This window comes from Balaenoptera acutorostrata, chromosome X (assembly GCF_949987535.1).
Source record: "Balaenoptera acutorostrata chromosome X, mBalAcu1.1, whole genome shotgun sequence".
Lineage (NCBI taxonomy): Eukaryota > Metazoa > Chordata > Mammalia > Artiodactyla > Balaenopteridae > Balaenoptera > Balaenoptera acutorostrata.
The window spans coordinates 48460045-48476509 of NC_080085.1; the positions used below are offsets into that span (position 1 = coordinate 48460045).

General features: G+C 40.9%; 1 protein-coding gene and 1 non-coding gene across 6 annotated transcripts in view; one reads left to right on the top strand and one right to left on the bottom strand.

The window, feature by feature from the left end:
* The window catches only part of FAM120C (family with sequence similarity 120 member C), a 176675-nt gene extending 160882 nt beyond the window's left edge, over nucleotides 1-15793 (top strand). Inside the window, exons 11-17 of one of the 5 annotated variants that reach the window (XM_057538056.1) lie at nucleotides 382-496; nucleotides 3367-3576; nucleotides 4783-4984; nucleotides 6901-7039; nucleotides 7422-7479; nucleotides 10709-10768; nucleotides 13859-15793. In XM_057538056.1, coding sequence (XP_057394039.1) covers nucleotides 382-496; nucleotides 3367-3576; nucleotides 4783-4984; nucleotides 6901-7039; nucleotides 7422-7479; nucleotides 10709-10768; nucleotides 13859-13867 — 793 coding nt within the window. In that variant the 3' untranslated portion in view covers nucleotides 13868-15793. Of the gene's footprint in view, nucleotides 1-381; nucleotides 497-3366; nucleotides 3577-4782; nucleotides 4985-6900; nucleotides 7040-7421; nucleotides 7480-10708; nucleotides 12591-13858 lie in introns of those variants that run through there. The other 4 variants (XM_057538052.1, XM_057538054.1, XM_057538053.1 and 1 more) reach the window with 4 other exon arrangements.
* LOC114238547 (U6 spliceosomal RNA) lies at nucleotides 3214-3320 on the bottom strand. Its single transcript, XR_003623876.1, has one exon. It is a non-coding gene; the product is annotated as a U6 spliceosomal RNA (small nuclear RNA).
* Nucleotides 15794-16465: the final 672 nt, after the last annotated feature.

Consider the following 16465-nt stretch of genomic DNA (forward strand, 5'->3'; position numbering starts at 1 on the left):
GCTGTTCCCTCAGTCTAGAGCATCCTTTCTCCACCATTTGTCTCACTGATTTCTATAGCCCTTTGTAACAGCTCCTATTGAATTTTTCTTCAGGATGCCTTCCTTACTCTTCCAGTAGTAGCCCTCTTCTGTGCTCCTATAGCACCCTGTGCATTCTTCTGTCTTGGTACTTAACACACTGTCCTGTCTTTGCTGACGTACGTGCCTGTCTCCTCTACTACCTAGACTGTAAATAACCAAAGGCAGAGATTCTTTTACGTTATTTCATTGGAATTATCAGAACCTAGCTAGGGTCTGGCCCATGATAGGTTCTTAGCTTAATAAGTGTTTGTGAAATGAATAAATGAGCTTTTGTCACTTAATGATGCTTTTATCTTCTAGATATATGGTTCAGTGGCCTGGTGGCCGAATCCTGCATCGCCATGAGCTAGACACCTTCCTTGCACAGGCAGTATCTACTCAGCTTTATGAACCAGATCAACTTCAAGAACTCAAGGTGATTTGATCGATCCTCATTTAAATTCTTTCTTTTATGAACTCATAGCTTTATTTTAGGTCTTTTTTTCCTGGAGCTGGGGAGAAGAGTAAGTTCTGCAGGTAAATGTTTGATTTACTTTAGCCAAATATTTATGTCTATTAATAAAGCCAACACTGTTCACATAGTGATAGGTGAGAATGGGTAGAAAAAATGGATATTGTGTAAGACAAATAAGTTGTGGCCCATAGACCACAGTAAGGTTTCCAACTCTTACAAAGGATGCTACAGGGGACTTATCCTGGTGTTTTCTCTTTGTCTCTCAGTAAATGTCCACCCTCCCTTTTTTATTGAAGTATAGTTGATTTACAATATTGTGTTAGTTTCAAATGTAAGCACAGTGATTCAGTACTTTTGCAGATTATATTCCATTGTAGGTTATTATAAGATAATGGGTATAATTCCCTGTGGTACCCTCCCTTTTTAAATAATACTTATTGGGTGTTAGAGGAAAGTCTAGAAAAGCGTAAGGAAGAAAGTAAATCCACCATATAACTGAAGGCAGTAGAATATAGTAGGTTGGAGGGCAGGCTCTGAAGCCAGGCTGCCTTGACTTTGAATCTTAGCTTCATTGCCTTCTAGCTATGTGTCCTTGGGCAGGTTGCTTAACCCCTGTAGTTTCAGTTTCCTTACTTGTAGGGTTATGAAGATATTAAATAAAATAATCCATGCAAAACACTTAGAACAGTGTCTAGCACATTTTAAGTACACAGTACTCAATAAGTATTAGGTACTAATGCAGGACATTCCTCTTCTGACTTCAGTAGCCATGGTCCTTTCAGGCCCTAGTATAAACTAGAAGATAAAGTCTAGTAAGTCTTACAAAATCTTGATTTCAGTGGGGTCAACTAAGGAAAAGATGAAAACAGTCTTAGACAGACAGTGTTGGTTCCTTTTTACAGTAAATGTGATACTGCCTGGTGCTAGAGCAGGTACTGACAACTCCACACCACACCTAGGAGGGGGCCTGCAAGTACTTCCCCTTTTCCTGGTAAAGCCATCTAACAGGACAACTTGAGATAACCACTGTGAACATTTTGATGGTTTCTTCCAGCCTTTTGTCATGTATTTTCTACATAGTTGAAATATTATTTATGTAATTATATACTGTATTTTTAAACTTATATAGCATATAGCACATATTTTCTACGTCTTAAATTTTTTGCTAAATATTTTATCATATGGATGTATCATTTAATTATTCTAATGTTGGCCATTTGGTTTCCAGTTTTCACCTATTATATGTAATTATTAACATCTTTTTTTTTTTGGCTGCATTGGGTCTTCGTTGCTGTGTGTGGGCTTTCTCTAGGTGCGGCGAGTGCGGGCTACTCTTCGTTTCGGTGCGCGTGCTTCTCATTGCGGTGCGCGTGCTCCTTATTGCTGTGGCTTCTCTCGTTGCGGAGCTTGGGCTGTAGGCACGTGGGCTTCGGGAGTTGTGGCACATGGGCTCAGTAGTTGTGGCTCGCAGCCTCTAGAGCACAGGTTCAGTAGTTGTGGCGCATGGGCTTAGTTGCTCTGTGGCATGTGGGAGCCTCCTGGACCCGGGTTCGAACCCATGTCCTCTGCATTGGCAGGCGGATTCTTAACCACTGTGCCACCAGGGAAGTCCTGTAATTAACATCTTTATGCATAGAGCTTTATTCACATCTCTACTTCCTTAGAATAGATTCCTAAAAGTAGAATTTCTGAGTCAACAAGTGTGAACATTTTTAAGGTTCTTGATATATATTGCTTAATTGTAATATACATTACTCATTAGTTTTATTTGAGTGTGCCCATTTATTTCACCATATCCTCATCAGCATTGGGTGTTCTTTTGGTCTTTAGTTTTGTTTTAATTTTTTTCTAACTTGACAGGCAGAAAAAATGGTTTCTCAAGTGGGTGTCTTTTTAAGGTTTTAAAGCTGATTTTTTTTTTTTGGTAATGAGTATCATCCAAACCATCTCAGGGAAACAAATGGATAGAGGCTGCTTATGCACTCAAATGTCTGTATTGAAAGGCAACATGTTCTAACTTAACTGGAATAATCAGCAAAACAGGAATAAGCAAATGTAACCAATAACAGTAATTTCTTTTTTTTTAACACCTTTATTGGAGTATAATTGCTTTACAATGGTGTGTTAGTTTCTGCTTTATAACAAAGTGAATCAGTTATACATATACATATATCACCATATATCTTCCCTCTTGCATCTCCCTCCCTCCCACCCTCCCTATCCCACCCCTCTAGGTGGTCACAAAGCACCGAGCTGATCTCCCTGTGCTATGCGGCTGCTTCCCCACTAGCTATCTATTTTACGTTTGGTAGTGTATATATGTCCATGCCACTCTCTCACTTTGTCACATCTTACCCTTCCCCCTCCCCATATCCTCAAGTCCATTCTCTAGTAGGTCTGTGTCTTTATTCCCGTCTTGCCACTAGGTTCTTCATGAACTTTTTTTTTCCCCTTAGATTCCATATACATGTGATAGCATACTGTATTTGTTTTTCTCTTTCTGACTTACTTCACTCTGTATGACAGACTCTAACTCCATCCACCTCACTACAAATAACTCAATTTTGTTCCTTTTTATGGCTGAGTAATATTCCATTGTATATATGTGCCACATCTTCTTTATCCATTCATCTGTTGATGGACACTTAGGTTGTTTCCATGTCCTGGCTATTGTAAATAAAAATATGGAACGCTTCACGAATTTGCATGTCATCCTTGTGCAGGGGCCTTGCTAATCTTCTCTGTATCGTTCCAATTTTAGTATACGTGCTGCCGAAGTGAGCACTAACAGTAATTTCTTAATGGCAGTTTTTCCTCTGTGGTGGTTTCAGATTGAGAAACTGGATGCTCGAGGGATCCAGCTTGCTGCCCTCTTCATGAGTGGGGTCGACACAGCTCTGTTTGCTAATGATGCCTGTGGCCAGCCAGTCCCTTGGGAACACTGCTGCCCCTGGATTTACTTCGATGGCAAGCTGTTCCAGAGCAAGCTAATTAAAGCAGGCCGGGAGCGAGTATCCCTGGTTGAGCTCTGCGATGGCCAGGTACCACATGTTGGGCAGCTACTAAGACCGTCTCTGATCTGCTGTGGGGATGAATGACAGAAAGCGGAAAAGGAGCAGAGACATTGGGGAAGGAGGTAGCAGAAGTGGGAGAATGTGTCTGACCTTAACCTAACTTGGTCAAGGATGATCCCAAAGGCCCAGAGTCTGATATGTACATGTTACAAAATCATGTTGGGAAGGGTTTTTTTTTTTGAAATGAGCTTCAAGTTTTCATATTCCTTTTTTGGCTCCAAGTTATTTCTTCCCAATGGAATACTCAGATATACTCTATGCCTTTCCCCCAATTCTTAGAATTTCAGTTCCCTTATTTACAAAAACTGTAAGTCATTTTTCCAAGTGATGATATTTTTTATAAAGGAACTATTTTGGAAATAGAAGAGGGTAGTAAAGTGGATGACAGAGTAAAAGCAGGGGATATTTTTGCAGTAAAACCTTGGGAAAGATGAGAGAAGTCAAGGGAAAGGAGCTCTTACTTACTTCTTTGTCCATTTGTGGGGTATAAGCTGAGAGACTAGAGCAGGGGGTCAGCAAACTATTAAAAAAATTTTTTAATTTGAATTTTTAATTCCAATAAAGCTTTTTGGAACATAGCCACATTCATTCATTTACATATTGTCCATGACTGCTTTCACACTACAGTAGCAGAGTCAAGTAGTTGTGACAGAAACAATACGGCCTACAAAACCTATCTGGCCCTTTTCAGAACAAGTTTCCTGACCTCTGGACTAGAGGCATGGACTTATCCTGGACAGAGGTCATGGGCTCTGATCCTGGGTATGGGGGAGAAGGTTAAAAGGGTTTGTATATGTCAAGTTTTGTTCTCTCTTTTACCTTATTCTGTTACCTCCCCCTTAAAAAAATAACCTAGCCTATTGCTGGCTGTGTAATAGACAATTAGTAAATACTTCTTTTTATATTTGTCTTCCTTGACCTAGTCAAGGTGCCTCGCAAGCCCTCAGTCAGAACTAGTATGATGGTAGTTTGGTGTCATGCAAAGAGTGGGGGCTTTGGTGCCAGACAGGCTTCCCTGAGTATGTCACCTTGAGCCATTTAACTCCAGGCCTCGATTCCTTTAGTGGGAATAGACTTGTGAGACTGTACCTAGACTGCCCAATACTGTGCCTGAAACATGGGATAAGTTCAAAAAATGGCAGCTGTTATTATTATTCCGTCCCTCATTTGAAGGCTGACCTGGCAACCAAAGTGGAGAAGATGAGACAGAGCATCCTTGAAGGAGTCTACATGAACCATCCACCGCCTTCTGCTCTACTTCCATCACCTACTTTTGTGCCTCCCATGGTGCCCTCTCTCTACCCTGTTTCACTTTACCCCCGAGCCATGGGCCCAATGCCACCTCCCCCTCAAGGAAGGAGCCGGGGGTTTGCAGGTCAGTACCTAAGAATGAGGTGTTTGTCAAACTCAATCTATTTCATAGTAACCCATCCAGTAATTATTGCCAGTTACAGAATCAGCAGTTTCACATATATCTTTACCTTCTGTGCTATGGTGTGGTTTGAAGAGGAGCTTACTTAGATGGAGGGGTGTAGCCTGCGGAGGAGAGCCCACTGTCTTCCTAGACCACTCTCCATAGAGGTGATTGATCCCTAAGGATTTGACTCTCACCAAACCACTCATGAAGTAACTGATGCAGAAACCAAGAGTCACTTTATTACTTTTTTTTTGTCAATTTATTACTTTTGAGAACTGTAATTCATGTGAACTGGGTCTTCATGGTTGCTGGTTAGCTCACTCTCTCCCCATAGGCAGATGTACACAGGAGCTTGCAGGAAGAGCAATGGTAGGTAAGTAAATGACCAGTGTCAGCAAACAGCCATAGCTTGATGTACCCATTTCCACTCTGAGGGTAGATCTAACACATTTCCAGAAGCATGGAGAGAAATAAGTCATAGTCTGTACCCTCCAGGGGATTGCAGTTTAGTGAAGAAAACAAATACATACACACTCACATGGATCCACACACACATGTATATACACACATGTATGTATACATTATGGTGATATCTGAGCTGTGGCTTAATAATGAACAGACGTTCTTGCTTAGGTAGGTCAGATACTGACCCTGATAATTCAAACAACCTGTCCCCTGGCAAAACAGGGTATTTTAATGGGGACATTTTAACATGAAATACCAAGTTTCTGTGATCAGGTGAGAGTGCTATGGTTGAAGTGTTTGTTGTGTATTGCTCGTCACTTTAAAAATAATAAAGCTGGAAGTTGAAATTTGTCTTAAATTTAGGGTCACTAAATTCAGCATGGATGTTTAGCTCAAGGCTGTGCTTAGAGGAGCAGTGTGAATGTCTGCTCTGTTCAATCAAGTAATGATTAAGTCTCACAAACCAGGGAGCCAGCCATTCATTCCATCCTTTGAAGGTGTCTTTATAGATGCCTGCTCTCATTCTTTGCATGTTGACTTTACTGTGTCTCAGAAGACAGCCTTAATTAAGGCCAAGTTCTTGGGAGGTCCTCACCATTGCCCCAACTCTCACTGATGCCTAGTCTCCAGTTACTTGTGGTTCATGAGGAGCCTTCTGACTCCTTAAGGGCCACAGTAGGATCCCCAAATGCAAGTCTTTCTTGCCCTCTTAGGATTAGCTAGTCACCTAGTTCCTTAGACTCCCACTTTTATATAAATGAAGGGCTCTTTGCTAACAACCTACTAAGTGAGTGAAGAGTTATTAATATTTGGGTTTTTTCCACAAACAAAAATTAAAGGTTTACTAGAATTCTGTATTCTATGAAGGCTTCCTTTTGTGCCAAATTACAGAGCTGTACTGTGCTTGTGAGCTCACACACAGAGTTGGAGTTTCCTGTTTTAAGGAGATATGCTATCTTGTCTTGAATTGGTTCTGGTTTTCAACTGTTGCTATTCTTACTTCTTAATCATAAATTACTGTTACTTTGGTTTCATTATTTTTTGTTTCGTTTGGTTGTTTGGCTAATCCTCCAGTGTGTAGTGACATGTATTTGAATCAAAAGTGGTTTTGGCCTATAATTTTCCAATAGCTAGATCTTAAGACCTCATTCTCTCTCCACAAATATTGAATGCCTACTGTGTGCAGGCTCTGTAGTTGGAAAATGAATCAGGCACACCCCACTTGCTAAAGTGGATATGTACAGATCTTCAACACCCTCTTCCAAAATTTGCTTCCACCATGACCCTTTGTTGTTATCACAGAGTCTTTTTATCATAGAGAAATGGAAATACACAGAATAGGTGGGCTGTAGATCTTTTGTTCCACCTCTTATCCTACCTTGCACTTACCATTCTTCCTCTCTTCCCAGGTCTCCATCCAATCCCACCCCAAGGAGGAAAACTAGAGATTGCCGGGATGGTTGTGGGCCAGTGGGCTGGCAGCAGATCCTCCAGGGGTCATGGCTCCTTTGGCATGCAAGTGGTTTCTGTCGGTGGGCCGGGAAAGGGGTATGTATTTGAATAGGTTGGTATAAGCTAGTGTCAATCAAGGTGCTCTTGGGAAAATGCCCAGCTATCCAACCCTTCTACTAAGGTAAGAGGCATTAACTAACTTTGCGTTTTTAAAGCCAGTTTTCAGTTGAGTTCAGCAAACATAAAAATGCCCTGCCTTGATGAAAAAGTTTTTGCCCTAGAGGAGGACTTGGGACACAGGACAATTCGGTATAACATAGAAATGACAGAGATAGAGGTTTACAGTGGTAACACAGAGGAGAGGCATCTAACTTAAGAGGGTCAAACTTCCTAGAGGAGGTGAGTAGTTAACTAAGTGAAAATGGAGGTACAGGCTTTATGTGTTCCTCATGATCACTTTTCCCCCCACTTTCTAAAGGCATGGAAAAGAACAGACTGGTAGAGGATCCAAAGGACATAAAAAAGGAAATAAACAAGTAAGTACCTTTTTGAGATGATCTAGCTTCTGTTTGATACCTCTTGTCGGTTTTTTGTTGGTTTTTTTTGCAAGAGATCAGGCATGGAAACCTGGGAGCTTTCATAGCTTCTCCCAGCATTTGATTTCATCCGCCTGCTCTCTAGCAGTCTAGTGAGGGTTAACCTGCCCAGGCTCTTCCCACAGGGCTGCAGTGTCATCCTTTTCCCTGAGTGAGGCCACAAGATAGAAACCAGGTACTGTGTCCTAAAGACCTACACTTAGCATAGCATGCACTACATGCAGCCATAAAGGGACCAAAGTGAAGTTAACAGTGGGACTCCACCAGCATGCCTGAACTTCTGAGGGGCTACCAGAGATGCTTAGAAAATTGGACTTTTGCCTTTGCTGATGATGGGAGGGGAGGAGGCATCGCCATTCTGCTTACTCTTAATGGTTCAGAATGGTCTTAAACTCACTGGTCTTCAATAGGCATCCCCCCTTCCCCCCATAGTGATCCAAAATCTTGTAATGGCCTCAGACTGCTGGGCTCCTCATAGTATAGTAGCTACCATTTCTTGAGTGCTTACTTTCTTCCAAGCCATCTACTAGACATTTTATATGCGGTTTCTAATCCTCACAAGGGTCACTGACTAGACCATACTGCAAGGCAATTTTATTGTCAGCCCTCAATCCCAGCTCAGCTCTCATGTATACAACCAGCCCTCATTGCATCCATGTTAACTCCCATTGTCTAATGTTTTCTCAAGGAATACAAATTTGCTTTAATGTTATTTTGAGCCCCAAATGGAACTACAATGGTAAGTCCCCCACGCAAAGCATTTTGTAATGTACTCCAAAGCCAGAAAGCAGTGACTTTGGATTTTTCCAAAGCTTTTCAACTTTTTCCAGAAGCTGCTCAGTAAGGGAAAAGAGATTGCACCAGGCAGGAAAACTAGTCATTCAGATAGTCTCTCATAAGGTAGTACAGCCTTGATGAATTCACCATGATTCAGGGACTGATCAATAGGCATACAGTCTGAAAAACCTGATATTTTTGGTACAATAATAGTGGATCCATCAGTAAGTGGTTGACTCACATTAACCAAGATCACAGAAATAGCTATGTGGATATGGCTAAAGGAGTGGGGGAAGGGAAGAGAAGGGAGGGGGTGAAAGATAAAGTACTGATTTACAGTGAGAAGAAATAATTATCGCAATATATTGTACACTTTTTTTCAGTCACTCATAAATACATGTATTTATTATTCCCATTTTAAACAGGAAAAAACTGAGGCTCAGAGGGATGAAGCACCTTGCCCAAAATTACCCATCAAGTTAGTATTAGAGTTGACATTCCAGCGTGAGCTGACTGATTCCAAAGCCCTGTGCTGTGCTAATTCTGAAACGGGATAACAACTCTAATTGTTAGAGATAAGATTCAGACCTAGGCCTGGCTGACTCTTGTATGCATGCTCTTAACCATGTCTACCAGAGCTTTTTCTGTCTAAGAGCAAGCTGAAAGGGAGGCCATGGTATCAGAAGTTTGCCTGGGGGCATGGAATCAGAACAGTAACATTAGCTGGCATTGAGTTCTTACAGTGTGCCAGGCACAACATGTTCTAAGTGCTTTACATGGACTGTGTCATTGAATCCTTATAGGAACCTATGAAATAGATACTATTATTCTCTCTATTTTACAGATGGGGAAACTGAGGGAAAACAAGGGATGGTAGATGATCTTAAGTTTCTCTTAGCTAAGATTTCTGGGGGTACTGTTATCTACTCTAGAGGTAGCCTGGCCAAGGAAAGCCTCACATTGACTTTGTTTTTAGCTAAGGCATCTTCCCTGGACAGAGCTGCTGCTGATTGCCTTACTGACTCTCCTTTTTCTGCTCAGTTGCCCTTTCTCCAAAATCTGAGATAATTAATTGTTGCAGCTTATTAAATCTTCTTACATTACAGTTCTGTCTTCTTGAGATTATTCCTAGGTCAGTGGAGTTTTGTGTGTTCTCAAATTCTTCAGTCACTTACTTGTTACATTTTTATTTCTTTGTTGACTACCTCACATGGCTAATTCCATCCATTACTAGTTTCATCTTATTTCCAGGTTCTTGAGAAACACTTCACAGTAACGCCCATGTTGTGTAGGTTTTGGAGCCAAATGATCTAGCTTTGAATCTGGCTCTGCCACTTACCAGTTCCGTGACTTTGGGCAAGTTACTTAACCTCTCTGTGCCCTAATTTCCTCATCGGTAAAAATGGAAGAATTGGTATCTACCTCATAGAGTTATTTTGAGTATTAAATGAGATGATATATGTAGTGTTTAACACAGAACCTGGAACATGGGAAGTGCTCAATAAATATTAATAATTATTATTTATAATTGACCACAAATTCAACAGGTATTAGACTTCCATTATGTGTTGTGTCTTAGTGGAAAGAACAATGTCTTTGGAGTCAAACAGACTTGAATGCAAGTCTAGGCATGCCGGTGACCTTGAGCAAGTTATTTTACTTTTTCGAGCCTCATTTGTCTTTCTTATCTGTGAAACCAACATCAGGGTACCTGGCATGCCCAACCACTGTTATTATTCCTAATAATATTCATTGAGAGCCAGTACTGCACTTTCAAGGTAATACAGTTCATGGCGTTAGCATTTCAAGAGCAGTTACATTTCTGAAATTAAAAGAAAACCAGATGATTGTTTTTACTTATGAAAAATTCTATGGAACATTGCACATAGATCTTATCATTTGTTTTCTTTTCCTTTCATTTACATGTCCAGTTGTCAGTATTGGACAGCGTTGCGTGGAAGTTAAGAGAGTAAACTTTAGAGGCTGACCAACCTGGAGTGCAATCCTGGCCCCACCACTTTCTACCTGTGTCTCCTTGAGCAAGTTACTTTAATCTTTCTGAGCCTCAGCTTCCTCATCTGTAAATGGGGCATCATAATATCTACCATTTAGGGTCCCTTTTGGCATTTGAAAAAAATATATTGTAAAGCTTTGTAAACAGTAGCTGTGTCATTACTGTGTTGTCATTGCCATTGGATTTGAGTCAGATCCATTTGTTGTCACCCTAAGTTCTCCAGACAGTGTCAGAGTGTACTAGGTGTTAACAAGCTTTGGGCTTTCTGGTGTTTTTGAAGAACTGAAGCAGTTTCTGCAGGCTAACTTATAAACATGCTTGGGAAGGATCAGCCAGTTTGGGATTACCATTTCTACTGAATATCTCTGTTTTTGACAGAGCACTTCAGATGGAGTTTCTAAATCCCTGGAGCCTCATCAAGGTCGGTCTCGCTCACAGGTAAATGGAAACAATGGCACATTGATCAAGGAAGAGAAGAATGATCATCTTCCAGCTCCATCACAGTGTGCCTTAACCAGAGACAGCAGTGTGTGTAATAATGGTAACCGCTACTTCCCCGTGAAGAATGGTGAGAAGAGCCGCTTACGAGAGCAAAAGCTGGGAACTGTGGCACAACAGAAAGAGGAATAACAAGCAGAAGATGGCTTCAGCAGATCAGGAAGAGGGGAAAACCTATACTTTTCTGATTTTAGGCCCAAGTTAGAGGAGGACATAAAATGCTTACCCTAGTTTCATCCAGAATTTGGATGGGGTGTTCTATTGTATCCATCTTTTCCCCTTCCCTGTCTTTTTTTGGGCTTCCAGACTCAGTGGTCTGCTTCTAGGGAAGCTCTGATCAAATATGAATGGCAACAAGCATAGTTCCTGTTCTCAAATTGAATATATAGTGCCAATATTCTCTTTACGTCCCCTGGAAGCCTATTAAGGCAGTGACTATCGGGTGTCATCACGTAAGGCCCTATAGAAAAGTTCCAACTTTCGTTTTCTGAGTATATGGCTTCCTAACTTGCTTTTTTCTTTATGAAATAGTAGGGCCTTCATATATAATCAGTATCCACATCTTTTAACTCTTTCTCCCCATTCACCTATGCCAGGAGTTTATACTACCACCTCTAGCTCTGACCTGACAATCAGATAGGTAGATGTTTTCAGGGAAGTGAGGTAGTATTGGTTATTTTATTTTTTTAATTTTTTTTAAATTTTGTACACTTAAAATAACTACCAATGGCCTTTGTACTGGGGGATTCAAGTGAGTCAGAAAAGTACTGGGCAGATTTTTCCTGCCTCTGAACTAATGAATTGTTTGTAAAATAGAAGATGTGGTGCAGTTCACCCACTCCCTGCTGCCCACACCCTGAAAGGGTGGAATCAATATAATGAAATTGAGTACGAAAGGGAACTCAAAAGACTGTGTGTGCTTGTGTGTGTGTGTGTGTGTGTGTGTGTGTGTGTGTATGGATGTTTGCATAGATGTATATATGAATGCGTGTATCTATATGCATACACATACCCTTTATATAAAGAGACAAATCTATTTATCTATACATATTTTATATATATATATAAATATATGTGTATGTGTGTATGTATATATAAATATATATATTTTGTATATATATATTTATATACATGCACACACATACATACATGATGATGTCCCAGAAGATTTACTGAATTTCCCAGAAATGCTTCCACTGCTATGGAGTGGTAGGTTTCAAAAGACCACATTTTAAAATCCTTACTAAGTCAAAGCCCATCACAATTATGAGAAGATGGGCTTCTCTAAAGCAGACAAAAAGTGCTTTCCAGAGATTGCCTGTTCAGAACAACAAACAGTTGGGTTGTCACAAGCCTAATCTTGACCAGAGTCCTCACATCCCGTATGGTAAAAACAGGAGGTTGGAATAGGATCGGGAAGAGTTGGGCATTTCCTTATGAAGGAGCAGCCTGGTTGGGAGAGAGAAAAGGGATGGGAGGTAATTACCGGGGCTTGCAGCCAGTTTGGAGGAAATCTCATCTGAAACTCCGGGATCAAACTGGCCTCAGGCCAGAATTTATTGCCATGAATCCCTGAGGGAGAGAGGACTAACATTGGAAAGATGGGGTAGGGAAGTGTGAGGAAATCGGCAATTTGATTTTACATACCTAGATTGTTTCGTTTGTTCATTGACATTTTGACTACTGGATCTTTTCATTTGCTTTGCAAGGAAGACTTCAGAGGACTCTGGCCCGGGCCTATAGGGGTATTCTATAAAAGGTTCCCAGCCCCCAAGTGAGGCCAGAATCTGTCCAGGACAAAGAGGCTGTTCCCCCTTTCTGGAGATACTCTTGAGACAGCCTTGCATTTCCAGTTTCCCTCCTCAGCAGTATGAGGGATGGGAACATGGCTTGCAACAGATTAGCATTGTGTCTTCGTTCAGGAGTTGAGGCTTCCAGCCTCATACACTTCCTTTTGGGCTTTATGATATTCTTGCCCAAGAAGTACCATTTATACAGGAATACAACTGACTAGACTTCTAGCAGGGTTCTCTCTCTTCTTGAAAAACCCCATGTACCTTAACCCAGAGTAGGTCCTTGGTGATTTTTTTCCAGACAACCAGAAGGCTGTTTGCTCACTACCCACTTACAATGAGTATCATCATGAGAGACTGAAGACAGTCTCAGACTGTTTTATCCTAGTCTGGCCCAATTTAAGAGAACCCACAACTCGCAGGGGGAGGGAGGTCTAGAATGCCTTTCCCCCTGCCCAGACACTTCTCACATAAACCAGAGCAGGATGACAAGAATGCATATACCCAGCCAGATATAACCAAGAACAAAGTGTACAAAAACCTCCTCTATGGAATTGGCTCCCCTAATTTGGTTCCCGCTCTTCTCCTAACCTGCCCAACCTTTCACAACATCTTGAAGGTTAGGACTTCTGTATCCAGCAAGAGAAGGATTTAGTAGCGAACTTAGATGGCTTGGAAATTTCTTTCTGGAGCCACAGAGGGAGGAGTCCTTTGGAGCTCTAAAAGTAACCAGAATCACTGAGCTGTGTTAAATTAAATAGCTAGCTAGCTAGCTCCGATTTCTAATAGGAAGTACTTGGAGTTATATGGAAAGGCATTTTCTTCAGTTGCTGTTTCTGTGAATCTTGAATCTGTTTGACACAATCAAGTGACAGTATTGTTAACTCTCACAGCATTAAGATTTATTATTTTGTAGGCATTCACTGTGAGAAGTAAAATTGCTGCTTTGACAGGGATGATTCCAGTTTGCCAAACGGCTTGCTTTTCTCCCTTCCACACACCTCTACTTTCTCCTAGCCTGGCCCAGGGTGAAACAAGTGTCTCACTTCCAACTTTGATTTTTATTTGGATTCCGCATTTTGGGTTTGTAAGGTTACAAGAAAGAACCATAAAGGGCCATGTTTTAATTTATCTGCCAAAACATACAATTTAGAAGCCAGAAAGACTAAGGTTTATTACTGGAAGATTAACTTTTTCTAATTGCAAGATTAACTTTTTCTAATTTCTTTCAAATTAGGGAACATGAGTCTGCTTTTTGCTGTGAGTACCACTTGAAGAGACTGTCATCCTTCACTTGAGGTTCAATTTCTGACTATGATGTGGCCTTTCTTGAACAAAGTCATGCATCATATGGGAACCCCCAGAAATGACCCCTTTACCTTGTAGGGCCACAAGCAAAAGCACCCTGGATGTATATAGCCACTGATCCCAAGGACTTGCAGTTCTTGATTTCTGCTGGTGTGTATTGGGGTCAGCCTATAACTCCCACCCTTATTCAGTGGCCAGTCTAGTCTGGACCAGGCCTGATAAACTTCTGCTCACTTGTATCATTTTCATTCTGAGCCAGTAGGACTTTGGGTAGACTTTATAGCCCAAGAAATGGCACTTGCTTTGGCTAGTGATATTTGATTTTTGTCTCCATCTTGATTTCCTGGCATCATTGGCCAAGTCACATTAACTTGTTTTTAATCACTGAGAAAAACAGCCAGGTAAGGCATTAGGGAGGGTGGTTAAGGAGGGGGGTGGGGGGAGGAATGCTTATGTAGGGTAGAAAGAATGTGGAAGTAACTGTTTGGTTATAGTGATCCAGTCCCCTGGAACCTTAGAAGGCTCCTGTGGGCCTGTCTGTGCTACCCTTTCAGCCTCTAAGACTCCCCCACCCCACTTTGAAATGACAGTACAAGTAGACCACAGTTTAAAGTAGTTAGTATAATTCTACTAAGGTTTAATCATTATACTTGTTTACTTCCTGATGCATATTTCCTAAATATGCTTGGGGTTTGGGGGGGTAAGTTTTCACTGTTCCATTGTGTGTCACCCTATATTTTTCTCCCTCTTGTGACTTTGGCATCTTCTTTTATTTGACTTTCCATTTTCTTTTCCCTTGGCTTATTGCAGTAGTCTGCTGGTGCAGGTATTCCCTTATCCCCCTGTTACTGCTAATTATCTTCAGTATTGTCAGAGGTTATTTTGATGTTCTAAGAAAATAACTTCATATATTTTTTTTTGCAAAATCATCTTTTCCAAGGTAAAAGCAAAATAAAAAAAACCCTATGCTAGGGTGCCCACTGCAGCTTTTGACATTGCCCTTGTACTTTTATAGATGCTCTTTTTGTCCGTGTTGGTAGTAACTAATGACTAGTGAATTTTCATGTAAATGAAACAAATTAAATATTTCAGATTTTATTAACCTCTCATAACCCTGCCAAATCTGATGACTTCATTTTAGTTACTTCCCAGAAGACACTTCCCCATCCACCTTTTATTTTATTCTATTCTATTCTATTTTTAGAATAACATACTAGGTAAAGAAACTTTAACTCAAGGAGTCATTGATTTTTAGTGCTCCCTGATAAATGATGTTATTGACAAAAGTAAAATCTTTCATTGTTTTTTCCTGTGTTAGTATCTCTTCTCCTGTGCTCTTGACAGTGTGTTTAGTGGATGGATAATATGTATTTCTCTTCCAAATTCCCTGTCTTTTTGGCCCACCTCACCACAAAAGCTCCATAGTTTATTAATGTAAGTTTGAATGGATGCTTCTTAGGGGAAACTGCAAACTGCAGGAGTTAAGGAAAGTGTTTCAGAAAGGAATGAAAATGTCTCAGGAGTTGTTCTGTGATGGAAATTGGTCTGTTGTTCTGTTAATGCTGATGGAAAGAAACTTACAGCGCTTAATAAAAGTCTATTCTTTTAGTAAAAAAATGTGAAATAATTTTGGGTGTGCGAAGTTTAATTTCTTCTCCCATTTCTGGACTCCTTTCGGCAAATGGGGAATATACTTGTCTCAATTCAGAAGTGTTGCACGGAGATTTAGGAGCCTATTTGTAGTTGAATATCAGGGCAAGAGAGCCAGTACAAGAAAAGGAAGGGCATATTTAGCTTCCTGCTGAACTTCTTTATTTGGATGCTCTAAAGGCACCTTTGACTCGACATTTCCCAAACTGAACCCATCTTCTCTTCCGAAGCCTCCTCCTCTCCATGAGTGACACTACCTTCTACTCAATTGTCTACACCACAAACCAACCTGGGAGTTATCCTAGATGCATGTCTTTCTTTCCCTCATTTCTCAAATCCAATTTGTGACAAGATCTGTTGGTAACACTCAACCACCTTTCTCTTTCTCACATCTATCTCTTTTCTCTCCCCACTTGCTGTGGCTTAGTTGAGGCCTCCTCATGTCTCACCTAAATTGTTGCAGTTGCTCCTCTGTCTTACTCCTAACCAGGCAACTGTGAGCAAATTTTGTGTCTACGTGTATGTACCTTTTCCCAGTGAAAGGGACCATACCGTTGTTAGTTACTTAAAGAAGTCTATGACCTAAGAGACGTTAAGAACCACGGCTTTAATCCACCATGCTTATCAGCTTCCAGAGGAATCTGTCCTTCTAACATGCTGCATGCCCATTTCCATGGTCCCTTCATGATCTGGCTCCTGACCACTTCTCCAGCCTCATTTCCTTCCACCCCAACTCATTCCAGCAACACTAAAGCACATCCTACACACATTAAGCTATTAATATCCATTTCTTCTCATTTGCTTATACCATTGCCTAGAATACCTCTCTCCCCTTGTCTCTGGTGCAGTCTCAACTTTTTCCCCTAAGATTCAGCTCATATCTTTG